The sequence below is a fragment of the Bufo bufo genome, chromosome 1, assembly GCF_905171765.1.
Source record: "Bufo bufo chromosome 1, aBufBuf1.1, whole genome shotgun sequence".
NCBI classification, from domain to species: Eukaryota; Metazoa; Chordata; class Amphibia; order Anura; family Bufonidae; genus Bufo; species Bufo bufo.
This window is the reverse complement of record NC_053389.1, coordinates 113,208,378-113,235,579: the sequence shown is the minus strand read 5'-3', so window position 1 is coordinate 113,235,579 and position 27,202 is coordinate 113,208,378. Positions and strand designations below refer to the sequence as shown.

At 43.4% G+C, this 27,202-nt stretch overlaps 1 protein-coding gene across 1 annotated transcript in view; it reads left to right on the top strand.

Annotated features, from left to right (window-relative positions):
* The first annotated feature begins 271 nt into the window (after positions 1-271).
* TMEM240 (transmembrane protein 240) overlaps positions 272-27,202 on the top strand; it is a 66,473-nt gene continuing 39,542 nt past the window's right edge. The window contains exons 1-2 of the mRNA XM_040428064.1: positions 272-385; positions 1,294-1,400. Coding sequence (XP_040283998.1) covers positions 329-385; positions 1,294-1,400 — 164 coding nt within the window. The 5' untranslated portion in view covers positions 272-328. The remainder of the gene's footprint in view (positions 386-1,293; positions 1,401-27,202) is intronic.

Genomic DNA, 27,202 nt, shown 5'->3' with positions numbered 1-27,202 from the left:
AGGAAGAAGCCTGACACCTTGTTTTTTAATGGGGGGGGAGTGAAAGAAGGGCGATCAAGACTGAGACGACCCCCACACTTCCCTAAGAAAGGGAGGGAGGGGGCTTCACTAATCCTTCAGGGGGTGCAGCACTTTCCCAACATGACTGTATACAGCCATATGTGACTACTGGATCCTCGGCTTCTTCTTCAACATCAAGGATTGCAGCTCTTTTTTGGGGGGGAGGGGAGATGACCAATTCTGACCTTTGCGGAGAAGAGGGAGGAAAGAGAAGAAGAGAACCGGCTTTTTTAGGGGAAACAGAGACAACCTGGTCAATATCCTATATATGTACATGAGCGCGAACACCATGATCTTTATGGTGCTGGGGGCGTCCATTGTCATGGTAAGAGGAACTCTGCTCACTTCATGTATCTGTAGCAATGTCATAGTGACTCCATGTGTGTCTGTCACAGTGTGTTGGCCACTGTGTGTGTGTGTGTGTGTGTGTGTGTCTGTCACTGTGTGTGTGTGTCTGTCACTGTGTGTGTGTGTGTCACTGTGTGTCTCTGTCACTGTGTGTGTGTGTGTGTCACTGTGTGTGTTTCTGTCCATGTGTCTGTCTGTCACTGTGTGTGTGTGTGTGTGTGTGTGTGTGTGTGTGTGTGTCACTGTGTGTGTCTGTCACTGTGTGTGTGTGTGTGTCTGTCACTATGTGTGTGTGTCACTGTGTGTGTGTGTCACTGTGTGTGTGTGTCACTGTGTGTGTGTCACTATGTGTGTGTCACTGTGTGTGTGTCACTATGTGTGTGTGTCTGTCACTGTGTGTGTGTCACTATGTGTGTGTGTCTGTCACTATGTGTGTGTGTGTGTGTCTGTCACTATGTGTGTGTCTGTCACTATGTGTGTCTGTCACTATGTGTGTGTCTGTCACTGTGTGTGTCTGTCACTATGTGTGTGTGTCTGTCACTATGTGTGTCTGTCACTATGTGTGTGTGTCTGTCACTATGTGTGTGTGTCACTGTGTGTGTCTGTCACTGTGTGTGTCTGTCACTGTGTGTGTGTGTCTGTCACTATGTGTGTCTGTCACTATGTGTGTGTGTCTGTCACTATGTGTGTGTGTCACTGTGTGTGTCTGTCACTGTGTGTGTCTGTCACTGTGTGTGTCTGTCACTGTGTGTGTCTGTCACTGTGCATTGTGTCCTTTAGTGTCAGCATTGTGAAGACTGCTCCAGTCTTTTTAGCCAGCAAACTAGAGTCAATGTTTTATTCCATCTAGAGTTGACCCGATGCCTTGGTTATGGGCTCTTACAGGCAATAGCTTGCTTGATGGACATGAACGCTCTTTTGGACCGATTTCACAATTACATCTTACCGCATTTAAGAGGGGAAGACCGGGTCTGTCACTGCAACTGTGGAAGGTGAGTGCCTCTTGCACTTTATCTCTCTCTCTCTTTCTCTCTCTCTCTCTCTCTCTCTTTCTTGCATCTGAGGCTGCCTGTCTGTAACAGACCACCTAGGAATGAATGGGGGATGCACCTGCTTCCAGCACCATGGACAGATCACACCACACTCCTCTAAGGTTATGCAGCATGGACAGATCACACTCAGGCTGGTCAAACACTATAGATACCGTACACTTCCGATATCACACTTGTGTAAAGGTCAGTAGTGTGGAGAGCTCACACTTGTGGAAGGTTCAGAACCATGTATAGATGACACTTATTTCTTCTTGTACAACAACCTTTCACACTCCAGCTGTAGTGAAACTAGAACTCCCAGCATGTGCATTGCTCAGGGTTTTGGTAATTCCCATAGAAGTGTATGGATGGAGCATTGTGGAAGTTACAGTTTCCAAACAGCTGGAGTGCCTGTGGATGCTGATCCTTGGCCTAGTACTGTGGACACCTTATACTTGTGTAAGGTTCAGTAATATGGAGACATCTCACAGTTCAGCACCATGGACAGATGACACTTATGTAGGTTAGGGTACTTTCACACTGGCGTTTTTCTTTTCCGGCATAGAGTTCCGTCACAGGGGCTCTATACCGGAAAAGAACTGATCAGGTATATCCCCATTCATTCTGAATGGAGAGTAATCCGTTCAGGATGCATCAGGATGTCTTCAGTTCAGTCATTTTGACTGATCAGGCAAAAGAGAAAACCGCAGCATGCTACGGTTTTATCTCCGGCGACAAAAACTGAAGACTTGCCTGAATGCTGGATCCGGCATTTTTCCCCATAGGAATGTATTAGTGCCGGATCCGGCATTCAAAATACCGGAATGCCGGATCCGTCCTTCCGGCCTGCGCATGCGCAGACCGGTAAAAATGTGAAAAAAAAATACAAGACGGATCCGTCTGTCCGCATGACAAGCGGAGAGACGGATCCGTTCTTGCAATGCATTTGTGAGACGGATCCGCATCCGGATCCGTCTCACAAATGCTTTCAGTCACACCCATATCGGCGGATCCGGCTAGCAGTTCTGACGACGGAACTGCCCGCCGGGTCACACTGCCGCAAGTGTGAAAGTAGCCTTAGTTTAGTATATGGACACCTTACACTTGTGTACAGTCCAGATGACACTTGAGTTTGTTAATACTATGGACACCTTACACTTGTGTATGGTCCAGATTACACTTGAGTTGGTTTAGTACTATGGACACCTTACACTTGTGTATGGTCATGATGACACTTGAGTTGGTTTAGTACTATGGACACCTTACACTTGTGTACAGTCCAGATGACACTTGAGTTTGTTAATACTATGGACACCTTACACTTGTGTATGGTCCAGATTACACTTGAGTTGGTTTAGTACTATGGACACCTTACACTTGTGTATGGTCATGATGACACTTGAGTTGGTTTAGTACTATGGACACCTTATACTTGTGCATGATCCAGATGACACTTGAGTTGGTTTAGTACTATGGACACCTTACACTTGTGTACAGTCCAGATGACACTTGAGTTGATTTAGTACTATGGACACCTTATACTTGTGTATGATCCAGATGACACTTGAATTGGTTTAGTACTATGGACACCTTACACTTGTGTACAGTCCAGATGACACTTGAGTTTGTTAATACTATGGACACCTTATACTTGTGTATGGTCCAGATTACACTTGAGTTGGTTTAGTACTATGGACACCTTACACTTGTGTACAGTCCAGATGACACTTGAGTTGGTTTAGTACTATGGACACCTTATACTTGTGTATGATCCAGATGACACTTGAGTTGGTTTAGTACTATGGACACCTTACACTTGTGTACAGTCCAGATGACACTTGAGTTGCTTTAGTACTATGGACACCTTATACTTGTGTATGATCCAGATGACACTTGAGTTGGTTTAGTACTATGGACACCTTATACTTGTGTATGATCCAGATGACACTTGAATTGGTTTAGTACTATGGACACCTTATACTTGTGTACGGTCCAGATGACACTTGAGTTGGTTTAGTACTATGGACACCTTATATTTGTGTACAGTCCAAATGACACTTGAGTTGGTTAATACGATGGACACCTTATACTTGTGTATGGTCCAGATGACACTTGAGTTTGTTAATACTATGGACACCTTACACTTGTGTACAGTCCAGATGACACTTGAGTTGGTTTAGTACTATGGACACCTTATACTTGTGTATGATCCAGATGACACTTGAGTTGGTTTAGTACTATGGACACCTTATACTTGTGTATGATCCAGATGACACTTGAATTGGTTTAGTACTATGGACACCTTATACTTGTGTACGGTCCAGATGACACTTGAGTTGGTTTAGTACTATGGACACCTTTTATTTGTGTACAGTCCAAATGACACTTGAGTTGGTTAATACGATGGACACCTTATACTTGTGTATGGTCCAGATGACACTTGAGTTTGTTAATACTATGGACACCTTACACTTGTGTACAGTCCAGATGACACTTGAGTTGGTTTAGTACTTTGGACACCTTACACTTGTGTACATTCCAGATGACACTTGAGTTGTTTTAATACTATGGACACCTTACACTTGTGTATGGTCCAGATTACACTTGAGTTGGTTTAGTACTATGGACACCTTATATTTGTGTACGGTCCAGATGACACTTGAGTTGGTTTAGTACTATGGACACCTTACACTCGTGTACAGTCCAGATGACACTTGAGTTGGTTTAGTACTATGGACACCTTACACTTGTGTACAGTCCAGATGACACTTGAGTTGGTTTAGTACTATGGACACCTTACACTTGTGTACAGTCCAGATGACACTTGAGTTGGTTTAGTACTATGGACACCTTACACTTGTGTACAGTCCAGATGACACTTGAGTTGGTTTAGTACTATGGACACCTTACACTTGTGTACAGTTCAGATGACACTTGAGTTGGTTTAGTACTATGGACACCTTACACTTGTGTACAGTCCAGATGACACTTGAGTTGGTTTAGTACTATGTACACTTCATGCTAGTGTTGGGTCCAGCTCTATGGACATCACAGTTGTGTAAGATTCAGCACCTGTGACAGATCACACTTGAGTAACTCTTAGCACCATTGATCGATTCCGTGTGTGATGTTTTCTGTACCATGGCGTGGTCACACTTTTGTTAGGTTCAGAGCCATTGACAAATGTTGGTTTCGGGGTCTGAACGTTCCATGTTGTATGTGTGAAGCAGCCTCTTTCCACCACCCTTTTTCTTACGTCCTGTTTGCATGCTCACAATGCAGTTCATTTAACTTATTGCTCATCACTTTCACACCGGGACCTTGAAGTCTGGATGTGTAGCAATGCACTGAAGGTTAACTCTGATGCATCATTCCTTTATGTTACCGCTAAGGTTATTCTGCATGGAATCCATTTTAAACAGAAAATGCAATACCAATGCCTCAACTGGATTGTGAATCAGGGGAATCCCAAGCTTGGTTGCTAACATTTGTCTCTGAATGCTGATGGAGGCTGCAGTAAATTTACCTTGGACTCATGATGGCTTTTGGTTTGAAGCATGATGACCTATGGATGTGCTGACACTCAAGTGGAGCAAACTTGTTCAACTCCTCAAGCTCGCCAGGTTCATCTGCATGGTTATAGTTTCTGTAGACCCTTATTGTGAAATAAAACTGCCCATTCACCCCGCAACCACCCAAACTGGATTGACCAATGTTGCACCGAACACAAATTGAATAGAATTGGTGACTGGCAATTATAATTAATCAGGGTAGATAGTTTTCCACTTTGCAACCACCTAGTCTTAGCTTCTCAGAGTAGTGTCCTACTCAAGGTATAGTCATCCATTAAAGATGATACTTTGTGCCATAGATTTTTTTTCATCTGTTTCCACGCATTTGCTTGATTATTCTGTAAATCAGTTGTCTCCACTCTCCAACCTTTCACCCTGCAGCTATCGAACCCCCCACCCATCATTTGTAGTTTCATAGCTTCAGGAGAGCAATGCTCTGGAGACTTCTGCCATACATCATAGATTCTGCCATTTGGTGGCCTCTCATATCACTTGTGCTTGGGGATGTCAGCAGCAGTTACCCATGTCTTAAAGACTTGTAGCCATCTACATTTAACTAATTGGATCACATGGAATCTCTTTATTCTAAGATTATGGAGAAGTCCAATGGGTTGGTCAGCTGAGGAATTTATGGAGCATTTTATGGGGGGGACATTTACTTAACTGGAGTCACAGGGCAGACGCCCAGTTGTAGGTTATGTGCACAAATCCATCGATAATATTGACGAAGGCAATGCGTTGTAGAGCTGTCACCCAGTAGAGAGGTTGCACTTCAACAAATAAAAAACAGAATCCTCGGTCTCATAGAAAGCAAAGGAGGACATCAGGATTTATTTGCAGCGGTGCAGTAAATACATCAAGAGCTGATTGGACCATGTATTTCACTCCAGACTGATGGGGGCACTTACTGTATATTAGTGCTAGATGCAATTCTCTCTCTCTGTACTTTGGGATATATATATATATATATATATATATATATATCTTTTGTGTGTGTACACAACATTCCACATATTTTCTTTTGTATATTTTTGTTATATTTGTATATTTGGCTCAGTGTTGCCTGTGTTGCAAAACTTTGTGTTTCGTACCACATGAAATAAAATGCATATGCAATTCTTTTATTAAAATTTTTGGTTAAAGGCCTAAAAAAAACACCTAAACTATGAACAGGTCTCAATCCCCAAAAATCCCAATTGCTCATTTTTATTATCTGCGGTTGATTACTTCTCTATGTCAGTCAATGAGCATATATTTTAGAAGGGTCACTAGTGATCATAGGGGGTCCTGCTGCTAGGACTCCCAGCAGTCAGCTGGTATCTTGGGACGAAAGCGTCAGTAAGTGTTTAATTTCCTTGCAGCGGCACCACAGAGGAAATGAAGCTTTACATAGTTCCCATTGAAATCAATGGGCTGTTCACGTAGTGGAGCTGATCTCCACTTAAGGGCTCATGCACACAAACGTATTTTATTTATGTTTTTTTGCGGACAGTATGCGGAACCATTCATTACAATGGGTCAGCAAAAAAACGGAAGTTACTCCGTGTGTATTCCATTTCCGTATGTCTGTTCCGCAAAAAAGTAGAACATGTCCTATTATTGTCCGCATAACGGACAAGGATAGGACTGTTCTATTAGGGGCCAGCTGTTCCGTTCTGCAAAATACTGAATGCACACGGACGTCATCCGTATTTTTTGCAGATCCGTGTTATACGGTCGTGTGCATGAGCCCTTAAGCTGGCCATAAGTGTACTGACATGAGTGATAATTAAAGGGGTTGTGCCACCATTAAATATTATTTTGATATAATTCAGCTTGAAAAACGACTTATTTTTGTAATTTACTTCCTGCTACAAAAATGCTCCAGTTCTACAAAAATGCTCCAGTTATGAGAGCTTCTCTTTACTTCATTATAAAGCAGCAGTGTTTAATCTGTATAGTAAGGTGCATGTCCACCTACTGAGGTGGTCGCACATGCTCAGCTTCATACTTCAGTTGCCACCAGCCATATCTACTGTTAGAAGCTGGGACAGTTACAGGGTGAGATCTGCAACACAAAGTACATGCCCTCTGAGAAAGCATACACCCCCCTGAGCTTTGACAGGGAGATGGCTGCAACAGAAAGGACACCCCCCCTGAGAAATGACTTACCATACAATTGCAGCAATGAATGGATCCATGTGAGGTACAGGGCTGGTTCCAGATTTGTTAGTAAGAGATTGTCATGTCCTATGTGATGTCTGATTTTTATTTTTTACATTAATCATGGCATTCTGCTAACGTTAAAGTGACCCTTCGGTTCAACAAAAACAAATCAGTTCTGGACACTTCCTGCTGCCCTTGGATTGGCTAGCAGGACAATCCAAGGTCATGTGAGCAGTGCAAGTTGCTGCTTAAGTTTTTATAATAGCAATTTGCATATACTCCAGAATGTTATGAAGAGTGATCAGATGAATTGCATAGTCCTTCTTTGCCATGAAAATTAACTTAATCCCAAAAAAAACTTTCCACTGCATTTCATTGCTGTCATTAAAGGACCTGCTGAGATCATTTCAGTAATCGTCTTGTTAACTCAGGTGAGAATGTTGACGAGCACAAGGCTGGAGATCATTATGTCAGGCTGATTGGGTTAAAATGGCAGACTTGACATGTTAAAAGGAGGGTGATGCTTGAAATCATTGTTCTTCCATTGTTAACCATGGTGTCCTGCAAAGAAACGCGTGCAGCCATCATTGCGTTGCATAAAAATGGCTTCACAGGCAAGGATATTGTGGCTACTAAGATTGCACCTCAATCAACAATTTATACGATCATCAAGAACTTCAAGGAAAGAGGTTCAATTCTTGTTAAGAAGGCTTCAGGGCGTCCAAGAAAGTCCAGCAAGCGCCAGGATCGTCTCCTAAAGAGGATTCAGCTGCGGGATCGGAGTGCCACCAGTGCAGAGCTTGCTCAGGAATGGCAGCAGGCAGGTGTGAGCGCATCTGCACGCACAGTGAGGCGAAGACTTTTGGAAGATGGCCTGGTGTCAAGAAGGGCAGCAAAGATGCCACTTCTCTCCAAAAAAAACATCAGGGACAGATTGATCTTCTGCAGAAAGTATGGTGAATGGACTGCTGAGGACTGGGGCAAAGTCATATTCTCCGATGAAGCCTCTTTCCGATTGTTTGGGGCATCCGGAAAAAGGCTTGTCCGGAGAAGAAAAGGTGAGCGCTACCATCAGTCTTGTGTCATGCCAACAGTAAAGCATCCTGAGACCATTCATGTGTGGGGTTGCTTCTCATCCAAGGGAGTGGGCTCACTCACAATTTTGCCCAAAAACACAGCCATGAATAAAGAATGGTACCAAAACACCCTCCAACAGCAACTTCTTCCAACAATCCAACAACAGTTTGGTGAAGAACAATGCATTTTCCAGCACGATGGAGCACCGTGCCATAAGGCAAAAGTGATAACCAAGTGGCTCGGGGACCAAAACGTTGACATTTTGGGTCCATGGCCTGGAAACTCCCCAGATCTTAATCCCATTGAGAACTTGTGGTCAATCCTCAAGAGGCGGGTGGACAAACAAAAACCCACTAATTCTGACAAACTCCAAGAAGTGATTATGAAAGAATGGGTTGCTATCAGTCTGAAATTGGCCCAGAAGTTGATTGAGAGCATGCCCAGTCGAATTGCAGAGGTCCTGAAAAAGAAGGGCCAACACTGCAAATACTGACTCTTTGCATAAATGTCATGTAATTGTCGATAAAAGCCTTTGAAACGTATGAAGTGCGTGTAATTATATTTCACTACATCACAGAAACAACTGAAACAAAGATCTAAAAGCAGTTTAGCAGCAAACTTTGTGAAAACTAATATTTGTGTCATTCTCAAAACTTTTGGCCACGACTGTACATTTTTAAAATAAGGCAGAAAAGTACAAAAAGCTTCACAGTTTTGCGCAAAATGTGGCTTTGTGAACCTTGCACGGCATAGTAGTTCAGTAGGTTCCATTATTTCTTAGGTTTTCCGTCTATCACATAGTTGATTTGTCTAAAACTTTTCTCACTCCCACCTGTATTCTATAGGAGAATTGCTCAGGCAGACATGAGGACCTTGAACTTGCCAATGCCCATGTCCCCAACACACCAGCCATATTGTCACTCACATTATTGGGTTGTAATCCTGCTTAGGGGATGCTGGATCCCCTTACGGAGACCAGCTGTCTATGGAGACTTATTGGAAATGCTCCATGGGAAAAAAATATACAAAGAGTTATCTACCAGGGAAAGAGAACCGCCTCGCTAGCGCCACCTTTTGAAAGTGTCTCCATGTGAGTCAACGTCCGACTTTTTAACAAGGACATGACAAGGGAAAATAGCCAGCCAAATATCCATCCATAGACAGCTGTTTCGGGGTGCTTGCCCCTCATCAGTACGCTATAGGATTCTGGCTGAGTGCGATGCAGTGGAATCTATAAAGACTACGGGGCACGTTTATTAAGACCAGCATTTTAGACGGCTGTCTTAATAACCCCTATATCTAGCGGTGGTTCCGCCAAAGTTATGAAGAGGCACCGGCCTCTCCGTAACTTCGGCGAATCGTCCGCCGCTTCTACCTGGCTTATATTTAGACAATTTTTTAGTGTAGAAAATGGTAAGTGAGATGGGCCTGCTGGCCCCTCCCCTTCCCCACCCATGCCACGCCCACAATTTTAGATCTGGTTTGAGCAGGGAGAAGTCGCAGATTGCTAGTTGCGCCGCAATCTGAACCTAAAATACACCTAATATAGGCGTATTTCAGATTGATAAATGACCCCCTACATTTTTGGATGCGGTTTTCCTTCTTTCTTTCACAGAAAAGAACAATGTGGTAGGTTTACTATTGCATACCATGATTACTATGTGCCTGGCAAAACAGGTCTTGTACCGCATGGGCACTTTTTTTGCCTTGAAAGGGGGTGTGGCTTAGCGGTTGAGAGGTGTGGCTTTAGATACACAAAAATTGCGACAAAATTCCGTCGCGTGATTCTAGCGCTAAGTAGAAAAAAACTGCAGTCCAGTCTAAGGCCCCTTTCACACAAGCGAGTTTTCCGCGCTGGTGCAATGCGTGACGTGAATGCATAGCACCCGCACTAAATCCTGACCCATTCATTTCAATAGGTCTGTGTACATGAGTGTTGTTTTTTTTTTTCAAGAATCAGTTCTGTATTGCGTGAAAAACGCAGCATGTTTTATAGGCCTCATGCACACGGCTGTTATTTTGGTCCGTATCCAAGCCACAGTTTTGGCGGCTCGGATGCGGACCTATTCACTTCAATGGGGCCGCAAAAGATGCGGACAGCACTCCGTGTGCTGTCCGCATCCGTTGCTCCGTTCTGTGGCCCCGCAAAAAAAATATAGCATGTCCTATTCTTGTCCACGATTTGCAGACAAGAATAGGCAGTTATATTAAAGGCTGTCCGTGCCGTTCCGCAAATTGCAGAACGCACACAGACACCATCCGTGTTTTGCGGATACGCGATTTGCGGACAGCAAAACACACCACCATGGTAAAAGATCATGTGACGTACCTTGTGATGACCGGAGTGACGTCATCACAGGTCCTTCATCAAAGGAGACACAAGGAGATGCCGGGCTACGCGAGCAAGTGGATTAAGGTGAGTTAAATAATTTTTTATTTTTTTTTAACCCCTCCAGTGCTATTTTACTTTGCATTCTGTATTCAGAATGCTATTATTTTCCCTTATAACCATGTTATAAGGGAAAATAATACAATCCACAGAACACCGATCCCAAGCCCGAACTTCTGTGAAGAAGTTCGGGTTTGGGTACCAAACACGCACGATTTTTCTCACGCGAGTGCAAAACGCATTACAATGTTTTGCACTCGTGCGGAATAATCGCGGGTGTTCCCGTAACGCACCCGCACATTTTTCCGCAACGCCCGTGTGAAACCAGCCTAAGTCCCCTTTCACACGAGCGTGACGGATTAGGTCCGGATCAGTTTTGTCTGCGATTGCGTTCAGTTTTTTCCGCGCAGGTGCAGTGCGTTTTGATGCGTTTTTCACGCGCGTGATAAAAAACTGAAGGTTTACAAACAACGTCTCTTAGCAACCATCAGTGAAAAACGCATCGCACCCGCACTTGCTTGCGGATGCAATGCGTTTTTCACGCAGCCCCATTCACTTCTATGGGGCCAGGGCTGTGTGAAAAACGCAGAATATAGAACATGCTGCGATTTTCACGCAACGCAGAACTGATGCGTGAAAAACAACGCTCATGTACACAGACCCATTGAAATTAATGGGTCAGGATTCAGTGCGGGTGCTATGCGTTCACGTCACACATTGCACCCGCGCGGAAAACTCGCTCGTGTGAAAGGGGCCTAAGGCCCCTTTCACACGGGCGAGTATTCCACGCGGATGCGATGTGTGAGTTGAACGCATTGTACCCGCACTGAATACCGACCCATTCATTTCTATGGGGCTGTTCACATGAGCGGTGATTTTCACGCATCACTTGTGCGTTGCGTGAAAATCGCAGCATGCTCTATATTCTGCCTTTTTCACGCAACGCAGGCCCCATAGAAGTGAATGGGGTTGCGTGAAAATCGCAAGCATCCGCAAGCAAGTGCGGATGCAGTGCGATTTTCACGCACGGTTGCTAGGAGACGATCGGGATGGAGACCCGATCATTATTATTTTCCCTTATAACATGGTTATAAGGGAAAATAATAGCATTCTGAATACAGAATGCATAGTAAAATAGCGCTGGAGGGGTTAAAAAAATATAAAAAATAATTTAACTCACCTTAATCCACTTGCTGGCGCTGCCGGCATCTCGTCTGTCTCCTTCTTTGCTGAACAGGACCTGTGGTAAGCATTCATTCCAGGACCTGTGGTGACGTCACTTCGGTCATCACATGATCCATCACATGATCTTTTACCATGGTGATGGGTCATGTGATGGATCATGTGATGACCGGAGTGACGTCACCACAGGTCCTGGAATCAATGCTTACCACAGGTCCTGTTCAGCAAAGAAGGAGACAGACGAGATGCCGGCAGCGCCAGCAAGTGGATTAAGGTGAGTTAAATTTTTTTTTTTTTTTTTTTTAACCCCTCCAGCGCTATTGTACTATGCATTCTGTATTAAGAATGCTATTATTTTCCCTTATAACCATGTTAACCGTGTTCCCGTAACGCACCTGCACATTTTCCCGCAACGCCCATCTGAAAGAGGCCTAAAGGTGCAGTAGATTTATCACCCAGCATCCATCACTGTGATAAATCTGGTCATACTTGGACTGTCTAGTCTAGGTTTACACTGTCTGAATATCAGACAGGATTAATAAATCTGTCCCAGCGTCTACAGAACGGCAGGTTAGACGCAATCTGCTGGGAGTTGTAGTCCCACAAGGTGCAAACGATTTGTTTTTACGACTGTGCTCTAGGACTCACACACACGAACATATTTTCTTTTCGTGTCCGTTCCGTTTTTTGTTTTTTTTTGCGGACCGTATGCGGAACCATTCATTTCAATGGGTCCGCAAAAAAATGGAAGTTACTCCACATTACGGACAAGGATAGGACTGTTCTATTAGGGGCCAGCTGTTCCGTTCTGCAAAATATGGAATGCACACGGACGTCACCCGTATTTTTTACAGCTCGCAAGATACATACAGTCGCGTGCATGAGCCCTTATAGATGTAATAATAACAAATTACACCGCGGCTGGATGCATGCGGCAACATGCCACGCACAACCGCGGCAGCCACAGACCTCATGATTTTACTGCAAAGTCCTGCTGCCATTGGCTGCCACAGGTGGGCGTGACTTGTTTATGGGCATCCTGCATTGGCATTCATCGTATGCATTCCCCAAATCCATATTTGCCAGTATGCCCGCTATGTCCACGTGTTCACACAGAACGGGCTGAAGATGATACATGGTCTTGGAGAAGAAATGACACAGCTTTAATGTAACTATAATTCCTTGGGTCGCTGTGATAGATAAGGGCAGGGGATGCGGTTCTGCAATTACCAAGCCATAAATGAGTATTGATGTGGAAAACGTAGATACAGTGCAGTTGGCTGCCCATCAACTAAATCTGGATCACTCCAATATCTGCGGGAGGAGAAAAAAAAGATTTTAGTAATGGAGTGATGATGTAGGACAGGTGAAAGAATAACTCATCAGTATACGGACGGTTGGGAACACATGGCCTAAGCAATACGCGGCGTACGGGGGTCATAATGAAGCTGCTCGGCGTTCACCGTTATGTTATAAATAAAGTTAGATTGGTGTTGTTGTTACTATAAGGGCTAGTTCACATGACTGATTTTTAAATACATGCATAAAAAAATAAAAATGCCACGGAATACACGCGTCTTTTTTCAGCACGAAAAAAAGTGTTCACTTCAATACAAAGCTGAAGGTCTTTGAAGCAGATCTGCGCCAAACAACGCACGGAAAACACACAAAAATGGATGGACTTTCATGGAGATTCAGCGCTGATTCTGCCCCAAGATAGGACATGCTGCTTCTTTTTTACACGCTGCTGCTTCCCATTGAAATTAATGGGAGGCTGTTTTAAGGCGTTTTTTTTTTTACGCAGAAACGCTCCAAAATCAGTGTGAAAAACTCTGTGTGAACTGGCCCTTAATAATGAGCGCATACGCGCAGGTTATAAGATGCGCTGAGATGTTCTGTCAGTTATATATTTACCAGTTTTCATGTTGGGAGCTATGGGGGAGATTTATCAAAACTGGTTTAGTTGCCCATAGCAACCAATTGATCCTTTTATTTTTCAAAGGAGCTGTCAAAAATGAAAGGTGAAATCTGATTGGTTACTATGAGCAACTAAGCCAGTTCTACTTTACACCAGTTTTGATAGATCTCCCCCTATATCCCCATCCTGAGGCACTATAAATACCCACTTATAGGTTTAATGGGAATCAGGACGTGACATCATTTAAACCAGGATTATAATCCAAATATAATGTTAAAGGGGTTATCCCATGACTAATGTAAAAAATGAAAATCAGACATCACACAGGACATGACAATCTCTCTCTAACAAACCTAGAACCAGCCCTGTACCTGACATGGATCCAGAGATCTCATTCATGGTTCTGCTAGATTTATATCAAGCTGGCAGCTCAAGGGGAGTGTCTTTTCTGCTGCAGCTAAGGGGGCGTGTCCATGCTCTCCCTATCACAGCTCAGGGGGCGTGTCCATGCTCTCCCTATCACAGCTCAGGGGGCATGTCCATGCTCTCTCTATCACAGCTCAGGGGGTGTGTCCATGCTCTCCCTATCACAGCTCAGGAGGCAGTTGAAGGATAAAACTGAGCATGTGCGGCCTTCTCAGTGAGCAGGTCAAAGTAATAAGAAAAAAAGCAGGTGGTGCTGGTGGTGCTGTACAGATAGATTTTATTGAATAACTCAGTGGCTATGCTACATTTTTAAATACATGCAATTACAGAAGTATTCAGATGCAGGTGCTGGTTTTAAAACTGTATAATATTATTTGTGGGACAATCCCTTTAAGCATTTTTATTTTTTCATGTGACTACCCATATAGAAAATACTCCTAAAATAATCCAGTTTTCATAGGCGACCTTCACATATATCAGTTGTCCCTGGCCAGTTGTTTTATGCTGGAGCCAGACACAACTGATATATGTGCACAGCACTTCAGTGCACAGATCCGGCATCTGTACACTTATAGCGCTGGACAGAAAAACTGAACGAGCAGCATTTTTTTTCTGTCTGGCGCTATTTGGCATCCAGAATTACAGCTGATGCACTGGATGTATTTTCACGAACCCATAGAAAACTATGGCATCAGTTCTGGCTCAGTTTCCCTCCGGCATTTTCTGCTTCATATCGGAACTGTGCCGCATAGCCGGACATATGTGTAGGAGGCCATACTGGTCATCAGAGAGCCCACCATAAACTGACACATCCCGTTCTCTGCAGATCACTTATCAGCTTTGCTGTTTAGATTGGGACAGAATAAGCAGAGTCATTATCATTAGAGGGGGAAATGAGAGATGACAGATCAGTTTTTTTATTACAGGAGTAGATAAGATAGTATAGCAATACTATAATTATATCCACATATAAGATTCTGGAGGGGGACGTATTGATGGACTTTTCTGCCCATTAACTTCCATTCTTTGAAGCTGTCATAAGGCACACATACGCTGATGTAACTCCTTTACAGGAAAGAACCGTGTGCCTCCATTATGACCGGCCCCAGGGAATAAAAAAAAATATATGTTATACTACAGACATAATTAATGACACAACAATTAAATCCATTGATCTTTCTTCAAGATTGTAGGCAAGTTCCTTCAAGATATCTCTGATGGAATCTGCCAGAGTAAATAAGGATCCTTCACCTTCTGGTCCCTTTCTTTTCTTCATGGGATGGATTAAGGGGATGGGGCTTAGACCATGTTTAGTTGACCTGGTCTTTTTGTCAGAGTAGTGCACCCTCGGCATCTTTCCCATGCATGCTGTTTCTCATATCCTAGAACCTCCTAGGCTACCTAGTGATAACTATAAATTTTCTTTATTTTTCTACCTTTCCGTTTCACTGGGAATGAAAACGATCAATACAGAGCAGTGCATCATTGCCAGTGGTTCTGGTACTTTTCCATTCCTCCCTCTTTTAGTGTAGGTTAGCTGTGAGAGTAACTCATAACTGCAGGATCATACCACCCGGGATTTTGGTAACCATGGAGACCCACAGCTCAGCATAAGATCTGAAGACACTAAACATTTTTTTATCAAAACTATTAGTACATTTTCTTTATTTTGTATTCATTTTTATTTTATTTTATTCATTTTTTTTTTTTTTTACTTAATTTTTTATGTTGGATGGGATGGAGCAGGGTTGATTTGCTTAAAGGGTGGAATTCTAGACAGTGTAAGAGTCTTACATGGAACTGGCAGAGCTTCAAATGTCCCGCAATTTGAGATTACATTTTTTGGAGGTATGATGTCTATACATGTTGAAGAATTGAACAGAGCAAGACAGGTCAGGTACCTAGTATAATAGGGTTACCCTTTAATGCTTCCCCAAGATTAGATGCTGGTAACATGATAACCATTGTCTGACCCTGTCTTTTAGACTAAAGGGAACCTGTCACGTTGTCTGAGCTGCAGGCAGCAGGTTATAGAGCAGGAGGAGCTGAGCAGATTGATATATAGTTTTATGGAAAACAATTCAGTATAAGTTATATCTCTGGGCTCTGAAGTCCAGGCGGCGGTCCTATCAGTGATTGACAGCCTTCCCTCTATAATGAGGCGGTCCTATCAGTGATTGACAGCCTTCCCTCTATGACGAGGCGGTCCTATCAGTGACTGACAGCCTTCCCTCTATGACGAGGAGGTCCTATCAGTGATTGACAGCCTTCCCTCTATGACGAGGCGGTCCTATCAGTGATTGACAGCCTTCCCTCTATGACGAGGCGGTCCTATCAGTGATTGACAGCCTTCCCTCTATAATGAGGCGGTCCTATCAGTGATTGACAGCCTTCCCTCTATGACGAGGCGGTCCTATCAGTGACTGACAGCCTTCCCTCTATGACGAGGAGGTCCTATCAGTGATTGACAGCCTTCCCTCTATGACGAGGCGGTCCTATCAGTGATTGACAGCCTTCCCTCTATGACGAGGCGGTCCTATCAGTGATTGACAGCCTTCCCTCTATGACGAGGCGGTCCTATCAGTGATTGACAGCCTTCCCTCTATGACGAGGCGGTCCTATCAGTGATTGACAGCCTTCCCTCTATGACGAGGCGGTCCTATCAGTGATTGACAGCCTTCCCTCTATGACGAGGCGGTCCTATCAGTGATTGACAGCCTTCCCTCTATGACGAGGCGGTCCTATCAGTGATTGACAGCCTTCCCTCTATGACGAGGCGGTCCTATCAGTGATTGACAGCCTTCCCTCTATGACAAGGCGGTCCTATCAGTGATTGACAGCCTTCCCTCTATGACGAGGAGGTCCTATCAGTGATTGACAGCCTTCCCTCTATGACAAGGCGGTCCTATCAGTGATTGACAGCCTTCCCTCTATGACGAGGAGGTCCTATCAGTGATTGACAGCCTTCCCTCTATGACGAAGCGGTCCTATCAGTGACTGACAGCCTTCCCTCTATGACTGTGTATACAGAGATAGCTGTCAATCACTGATAGGACCGCCTCCTGGACTTCAAAGCTCAGAATGAGCAGGGATTTAAATGTATAAACTAAAAGTTTTACTGAATCTTTTCCCACAAAACAATATATTAATCTGCTCAGCTCCTCCTGCTCTGTATTGTAGATTGTTAGCTCTTGTGGGCAGGGTCCTCTACCCCTCTGTACCAGTCTGTTAATAATTTCTTGTTTATTGCATTTTTATATTTGTGTAACCCAGTCTGGATGTACAATGCCATGGAATTAATGGTGCTTTCAAATAATAATAATAAATAATAAAAAATATTAATTATAGCTGCCTGCAGAATAATTAGCATTCTCAAGGTGACAGGTTTCCTTTAAAGGCTATGGATACCTTTAATCACTTTTTTTTAGTGCATTGTGTCAAATATGTAATAAAAAAGTATTTTCAGTGAGTTCTTACACATTTTGGACTATTTGGCTGCCGCTGCTTTCATGTTTCCATCAGATGAGCTTTAGACAGTGAGCAATGTTCTGCAGCTTTCTATGTATTCAAATACATGCAAGCTGCAGAAGCCATATGGTCCAAATCTGTAATAAAAATCACATTTGATGCATTGCAGTGATCATCTATCCTGTATGAAGGATGTGGATAACTAATTTAAAGGGGTTTTCCGAGATTATAATACTGACGACCTATCTTCAGGATACTTTCAGGGAAACGATAATAATTAGAACATTATGTTATTAAATTGCTATTTCTGCAATTTACCGATGAAATATTTACAGTGGCTCCAATAAAGCCGAATCACCCTACGTCTCTCCATAGATAAAGACTATAACAAAACCCAAAAATGATATCATTGAGCTGGGAGCCTCCATCATACTCCCAGAACCTGACTGTGTTTTATAGACAGCCAAAGCCTTATATATCATTGTCCACTATCACATGTATGTGCAGACGTAAAGAGAGATATGGCTTTTAGATTATAGTTCTCATGTCCTCTGCAGTGGTTGCTTGTGCTTCAATTCATCAAGTTCTAGTTTCATCTTGTTGTCAGTGAATGGAAACATTTGAGTTTCCATTCAGAGTCTGCCCATAGATCACAGATGAAGCTTTGTTACATTTGTATCTATATGATATGAGAGTTAAAGGCTATGTACACCTTTGGGGGGAATAAAAAAATAATAATATTGCATTATACTCATTTTGAGATAAAAAAAAAAAACATTCAATTGGTCTATTAAAAATATGGAATCCTTTTTTCTGTACAGAGCTGAGATGCTGTAGTAGCACCCTGTGGATTTTCTGTCACCTGAGGAGCAGACAGGCTCCTTATCTCTGCTTTCTGACATTATACGCACTCATTATAGCTCAGCTTTTATCTTGCTGATAAGAATGGGGTCTAAATAAGTGTTTAGGACCTTTTAGTAATTTAGCGATAAGGTTTATTAGATGATGGCACAAAGTGAAAGTAAAAGTACCAGTCACACAGCTAGAAAAACAGTTAACCCTTTGTGACAGAATGGCTCAATATTTTCAATAAAAGGTAATAAAAAATAAGATTTTTAGACAAAAATGAGTAAATTGCATTCATGAACAAAAAGCACGAGGGTGCCATTACAAGTGCACGTTGGCAGCCGTAGCGAGTTCTCACGATTTACGTAGAATTTGCAGCTGTGTCTGGACTCGCCATTGGTTCAGGTTGAAGTTCCAGGTGCGGCCCAGCAAATAGCAGTAAGCCGCCGGCAGAGTTTATGGATATTTTTAAGCTAGTCATGTAAAACATGGGCCTGCTGGGTCCTTCAGGGAGGGGTGCTCTTTGTAGTGGCAATTCGTTCTGGCTACTAGATGAGGAGGCTGTATTAACTCTGAATTCCATAAGAGCATTGGAAAATGGATTTTCTGAAGCTGATAACGTCTTTATCTTATAAAACCAGAAAGCTCCTTAATAAAGGTATTCTCATCTCAGACATTTATGGCCTGACCACACGAAAAATCATAAATATCTAATAGATGTGGGTCCCATATCTTGGATCCCGCACCCACCTCCCCCACCTGCCTCACCATATCTCACTGGCCGCTGCATGCACGTAGTAAAGGGTGGCTAGTTTGATGGAAATAGCCGAGCTCACTGTGCTGTGTGTTTCCCTAGCCCCTATAGAAGTGAATGGGAGTTAATCCATCTCACCAGTTCCGAAACTATCAAGGGTACCCCAATGGACCCCATCATGAGTCAGTTGGGTCTGCCAGTTATTGTATGATGGATCTGGTACAAAATCATGGTGTCTGGTATAAATGGAAGCCAAGACACCAGATAAGCTCACTTATACTTGGTATTTCGGCAAAGCTCGGGACTAAATAATAATAAAAAATATAAATCATCCTGCGCCATGTCAATATAATAAAAACCTCCAAAAATCTCACAGGAAAGACATGTTGCAAAAATCATATACATCTTTGTTGTACATAAAATGCGTAAAATTGCATGAAAGCGATACCATATACAGGGACAGAACTACACCGCAGCAGTGATGCTATGGTATGAATAACATAGTCTACAAATTAAATGCGCCTAATCACTACCAAAATCTACCTTATATTACAGGCTTCAAAAAAAAGGACACAATACATTGCTAGACATATAATAGGTAAATACCGACCAAAGCAGAGCATTGGCGACCACAACGTATGTTTCACTCCCAGGCTTCTTCTGCACTGTATACCCCTTTTTTTGTAGTCAGTAACATAAGCTAGATCAGGGGTCTCAAACCTGGCCAGATATACGGGCCGATACACAGTGGTGAAGTGCATTACTCAAAGCCCACACAGGATCCCCGCTCTTCTGTGTTACAGACGTGTAATATCCACATATATCACACGTACAGCACATACCGGTACATAAGTCACACTCACCGCCCCTAAGCTTCACCTGAGGCGGCCAAGCCCAGGAATGATGCCAAGAGCTCCCCTAGTGGTGAGAACAGTGAGATGAGAGTTATCACTACTTGTTTGTAGCATTCTAATAAATTATCAAATATAAATGTCACATGGTTGGACAACCGCAGATCAGTAGAGATTAAACCCCAAATCAGCCCCCAGATTCATACAGACCCCACATCAGACCCCAAATTCACATAGACCTCAAATTTATACAGACCCCAAATTAGACCACCTATAACCCCCACCCAACCCATCTGTCCCCAAAATGCTGACCTCAGAGCAGACAAAAAAAAGACTCACTTCTCCTCTCCTCCTCCTGACACCTCCACCACTCTGGCTCTTCAGCACTGCCTGTGTCCTGGCGCCAGTGGTGCACTGCGTCCTGATATCGCAAAGTGTCAGGTCATAGTGCGCGCCTATGTGCATTATGTTCTGAAACTGTATGCTGATAGTGCCTAGTGCAGCACCGGGTGAAGAGGATAACACCACCTGCTGTTTGTTGTTTTCCCTATTTCTGTCCACCTTGCTGAGGTGGTCGCGCATACTCACTTCCATCCTTTAACTGGCAGCAGCTGGATCTACTATTAGAAGATGTGTCAGTTATAGGCAGAGAGCTGCGGCAGAAAGGACACGCCCCCTGAGCTGTGATAGGGAGAGAGCTGCGGCAGAAAGGACACGCCCCCTGAGCTGTGATAGGGAGAGAGCTGCGGCAGAAAGGACACGCCCCCTGAGCTGTGATAGGGAGAGAGCTGCCAGCCTAAAATAAATCTAGCAGAGCAATGAATGGGGAGATCTCTGGATCCATGTGAGGTACAGGGCTGGTTCTGGCTTTGTTAGAAAGAGATTGTCATGGACTATATGATCTGATTATCATTTTTAACATTAATCATGGGATAGGCCTTCTTCAAGATTCAGGGGGCGCCATTACTCCTTATGGTGAGCACCTAGTTGTCAACCTTTTAAAAGGAATGGCCAAGGATGCAATACATGGGCGGGCCGCAGGCTGGGTGAACTCTTTGTTAGGGGCTATGTTTACAGAGGGGGCTATGAAACGGGGGATCCCTCTCTATGATGTCTTTATGCCGAAAGAGCCTATAGAAGGTGTCTGCTTTCATTAGACACCCCCTTTAATGTACCACAGGGTGTGTGTCTACAGGTCCCACTGTAAATCTAGTCGTGTGTTTGTGTTCATTTATTTTCAGTGCCGTCTTCCAGAATTATTTGGCCCCAAGGAATTAACCTTTTGGTTCCAGATGGTGTTTTATGTCTTTCTGTTTCCGAGGGGCTTAACCACCAAGCGATTGTTCTTTTTAATAGTGAATCTAGTACATTCACTCATGAGGTTAGAGGGTTCAGCCACAAACAGGGCCGGATCTCCAGGGAAAACTATACATTAAAAGCAAGTAGAGGCTTCATAGTATTTAACTATCAGATCAATAGATGTCTAAAGCCGCGCAGGTTTCTACTCACATTGATCTATTTCATTAGCATTGCTGGGTATTATGACTACCTCCAAGATATGAGAAGCCCTTCTGGTGGATACGTCAAGGTCACTGGGAATGAATGAGCGAGACAGATAAGTGGCCGTATGACGGATTTGTGTTTAAACTTAGCAAAATTCTTTAAGATTTGAAATCTTCAAATAGAAGCAGTTATACTATAGACCCGAGACATCAAACTGCCGCTCATAGCTGGTAGACAACATGTAGGGTTGTGTGCAACCTCCAGAGTATGACCGTCCTAATCCATTTCCACCATCTCTACCAAGAAACTTTCTATCTATCTATCTATCTATCTATCTATCTATCTATCTATCTATCTATCTGTCTGTCTGTCTATCTATCTCTCACTATATCTATTTATCTATCTATCTATCTATCTATCTATCTCTCACTATCTCTATCTATTTATCTATCTATCTATCTGTCTGTCTGTCTATCTATCTATCTATCTCATATCTATCTATCTATCTATCTATCTATCTATCTATATCTCTCTCACTATCTCTATCTATCTATCTATCTATCTATATCTATCTATCTATCTATCTATCTATCTATCTATCTATCTATCTATCTCATATCTATCTATCTATCTCTCACTATCTATCTATCTATCTATCTCTCACTATCTCTATCTATTTATCTATCTATCTGTCTGTCTGTCTATCTATCTATCTATCTATCTATCTATCTATATCTCTCTCACTATCTCTATCTATCTATCTATCTCTCACTATCTATCTATCTATCTATCTCTATCTATTTATCTATCTATCTATCTGTCTGTCTATCTATCTATCTATCTATCTATCTATCTATCTATCTATCTATCTATCTATCTATCTAATATCTATCTATCTATTATCTATCTATCTATCTATCTATCTATCTATCTATCTATCTATCTATCTATCTCATATCTATCTATCTATCTATCATCTATCTATCTATCTATCTATCTATCTATCTCATATCTATCTATCTCATATCTATCTATCTATCTATCTATCTATCTATCTATCTATCTATCTATCTATCTATCTCTGTCTATCTCAGACATGGGCACAGGGGATACTCCTGACACAATAACAGACTCTAAATTTCAACAAAAGGCAACGCCATTTGCAGATGATTTTGGAGTCACTAGGGTCTTTCTCTTTAAATGCATTTAAGGGTCCATTCACACATCCGTAAGTGTTCTGCGGATCCGCAAATTGGGGATCCGCAAAACACGAACACTGGCAATGTGCATTCCGCAATAATAGAAAATGCCTAATATTGTCCGCAATTGCGGACAAGAATAGCACTATTTTTTTGCAGAAACGGAAGCACGGATGCGGAAGTGCGGATCAGCAAATGCGGATGCGGACAACACATTCCGGCCCATTGAAAATGAATGAATGAGGTTTTTTTCTCCCAGGCTGTGAGCTCTGCGCTGCGATTGGCCAGCGCTACAGCCTAGGAGAAGGAGACGCCCACAGAACAAGGACAGACTCCGCCTACTATAACCAAACATACCGGAGGACATAACGGGAGAACGGAGCGGTGCCCAGGGATAACAGTAAGTGCAGTGAGATCCCCGGGCGCCGCTCTACATGGCAGCATACTCGGTTCACATAGTTTATACAAGTGAAAGGTTCTCTTTAAGTGCAAGAGAAACTCTCACTCCCGGGTTGCGCATGCTGCAACAAATAACAGACCTTTTACTCACTGATCCACCGCTGCCGCCTTTCCAACGATGCCAGGGCCCTCGCTGTGCTCTCGACATGGCAGGAAATGGCTGTGGATGCCGCTCAACAATTCACGGCTACACCGGCGATCCACCTCAACAGCAGGGATCGGTAAGGTGAGGATAGGTTCTGTTATATCTACAACATGCCGTTCAGCTGTTTTCTTGTGGAGGGGAAAGTCTGTAAAGAGCATAATATATGTATTATGGTCATGCCGAATAGTCGGGTCATGTAGAGCTGTGATTCTTTAGTTGGATATTACCTATTAGATATAGTAAATGTCTGATATATCCTGTAAGACTGCACAGAGTGTAGTATGGCATAAATAAGTCGCAAATTATGGCGGACGTCATGTGTGCACAATAATTAGTCATTTATTAAGCTTCTCACCATTCTTCTAAAGGGGTGACAAAGGGGCGAGGCTTAGTTTGAGGGGTGGAGCTTAGTACAGCCTGCTGGACTTACAATAACTTACGGTAAAGACTGGATGGCGCACAGAGTGCCATAGATGCGCCTAATTTATTAAGAGGCATCTCAGTGCGGTGTAGTTGCCAACAGTCCCAAATTTGCAGGGGCTGCCCCTAATTTTCGGAGACAATCCCAGCAAATTGGGCTATCCCGGATCGAAAATGGTCAGGGCTTGTGGAAGCTCTGCCCATAAGTGAGCGGCCCCAAGTAGGTTTGGGGTAGTTTTATGGTGGCCCGAAGTTAACCAATTACTAAGTATGATGCTGACCTACCTGCATAGTTTGTTCTACATAGATGCTTGGACTCTTCTTACGGTCCATGTAGAAGATTTACTGGTCTGGCGTTGCACATTGGACTGCAGCATCCAGGGCACAGAGATTTTTACGTATTGATTATGGCTTGGCATTTAACATGACCGTGCCTGCAAAACTGATTATAATTACAGACCTTGGGTTTGTTCTATACGTTCTGCAAGAAGGTGCTTGAGTTTTCAATAGATCTACCCAATGTAATATTTTAGTCACAAATAGCACATTCTCAGGATATATCATAAGGGGCCCATCCCCCCCTGACATGGATGCTGTGCCATTCTTCTGCATTTTCTCTGCATGATGACGCTCAGACCCAGTGCTGGGAAGAAAACTGCCACTGAATGGGACAGAGGTGCCATATCTGCACGGAGCCAAGTCAGGAGCAGTGGCGTGCACAGAAAGAAAACTCTGAAGGGGCTGCCGTACTTTGACTTCACCATGCTCCATTCATTAATCATTGGGAGAATGGAATAAACTAACAACATACATTCATTGACAAAAAAAATAATGCCCCTAGAAATGCCGGATTGCTGCTAAACTCAGCATGCAGTTATGTCTCAGGCAGATATGTAAATGATTACAATAGTGGTGTGATTAGATACTGGGACTTGCCACAAGAGGGCGTAAAAGTGCTGCCCTTGCTGCTCTAAGACTCTCAGAGACCACTTTTGGGTAGTGTACCTCTTGGTGAGAGATCATTGATCATATACATGCTTCTATGATGCCAGCTTCTGCAACCTATGAGCATGCAGGATCTACAGGCCCAGCTGCAGCATCTATGGGAAAATGTGCCGCAGGATACCATACAGAACCTGTATGCCTCCATGCCCAACCATTATATCTTGTATCCAGACTAGAGGCGGCACAACAGGGCACTGGAGCCTCCTTTCATCATTCTTTTCCCCTATAAACTTATCCTTTCACTCAAATATAGTAATCACTTACATAGGTCATAATTCCATAGAAAGTTTAATTCGAGTATGAGTATAATAGAGTTGAGCGAAGCCGAACTGCAGAGTTTGGGTTCGTACCCGGACCCGAACCCGGACTTTTTCACTGAAGTTCAGGTTCGGTGACGTCACTGCAGGTCCTTTTGCAGGTCCTGAAGAAAAGAAGATACCGGCTGCATGATAAAGTAGATGAGATGAGTTTTTATTTAGCATTCTGTTTTAAGAATGCTATTATTTTCCGTTATAACCATGTTGTAACGGAAAATAATAAAGTAAAGTTCGGGTCCCCATTGACTTAAATAGGGTCCGGGTTTGGGGTCAAGTTCGGGTCCCAAACCTGAACTTTGACCTGAAGTTCGGCCGAACCTGGCGAACCCGAACTTCAACCCTATGAATGATCATTGAAAAAAAGAGAAGTAACCCCCTTGTTCTCTTGATTGGTGGGGTTTTACCAGTCAGTTCTTCACCATGACTCTTTCATGACAGATACTGTATGTCTGAACTTTCCCTTTAAGATGTATCTGTGTATCTGATCTGATCTGCTTTGTTTCCTCTGTCTTTGGTACATGTAGCCTTTTCCCGTCTGCAGATTCTATGTAAATGTTCAGAAACCATTTCAGCCACTAAAAGGCTCAAACTTAGTAACACAGAGATAGGAGAGGAAGGAGGAGGGAATGAAGCTGAAGTCTCTCTGCCTCATCCTGTGTCTGAGACTTAGGCCTCATGCACACGACCGTTGTGTGCATCCGTGTCCGTTGTTCCGTTTTCCGTGATTTTCTGCGGACCCATTGACTTTCAATGGGTCCGTTGAAAACTCGGAAAATGCACCGTTGTTCATCCGTGGCCGTGATCCGTGTTGCCTGTCCGTCAAAAAAATAGGACCTGTCCTATTTTTTTGACGGACAACGGTTCACGGACCCATTCAAGTTAATGGGTCCGTGAAAAAACACGGATGCACACAAGATTGACATCCGCGGTCCGTGGCCGTAGGCTACTTTCACACAGACGGATCCGCAGATCCGTCTGCATAAAAGCTTTTTCAGAGCTGAGTTTTCACTTCGTGAAAACTCAGATCCGACAGTATATTCTAACACAGAGGCATTCCCATAGTGATGATCAGGTGCTGCCAGGCAGGAGGGGGCACACCCCCCTCCGTCCCCTGTATTACATTCATTGGTGGCCAGTGCGGCCTCCCCTCCCCCCCCCCCTAATTAAAATCCCCCCCCCCTTGGTTAGTTTAATAGCGGTCTGCAACCAGCGCAGGATAAATGTCTGCATTTATCCTGCATATAAATGTATATATATTGTTTGATACCTCCATTTGCAATATAACAAGAAAAAACCTAAAATGAGCAAAAGCTGTTCCCTTAGACAAAATACAGTCAAAAGCAAATATTGACTCAACATCATATCTTCTTAAATATCTCCGTGTCTCACTATCTACACACCGCGCACGTCTGACCTGGACATTTAAAATCTTCACAAAAAAAAAAAAGTATATTTTACCTGTTCATAAGCTTATGCTGTTGCTATTTCTCATTGTATATGTACATATATCTCAGCAAGCATGCGCTGACTTCTGTATGGCCTTTAAGTCTGGGTCGGCACCAGGTGTAGATGCCCATCATTGGTGGCAGCGGAGAGTTCCGATCGGAGTCCCAGTTTAATCACTGGGACTCCGATCGGTAACCATGGCAACCAGGACGCTACTGCAGTCCTGGCTGCCATGGTAACTTAGCAATTTTAGAAGCATTATACTTACCTGCGATGTCTGTGACCGGCCGGGCGCTCCTCCTACTGGTAAGTGAAAGGTCTGTGCTATAAGCAATGCGCCGCACAGACCTTTCACTTACCAGTAGGAGGAGCGCCCGGCCGGCCACAGACAGCGCAACGCATCCGGACCTAATCTGGACACGCCACGCTCGTCTGCAATGGGCCTTATTCCTCTGAGACATCTATGAATCATTGGCAACTGGCCATTACCAGTCCTCTTTCCCTACTTGGTCTGACATTGTCAGCACTGATTGGAAAATCACAGAGATGGATTGGACAATGTAGAGGCACACCTTTAAACTGGTAACACCCAGTTGTCAATTTATTCATACATTTCTAGGAGGAATAAAAGAGGAACTGTA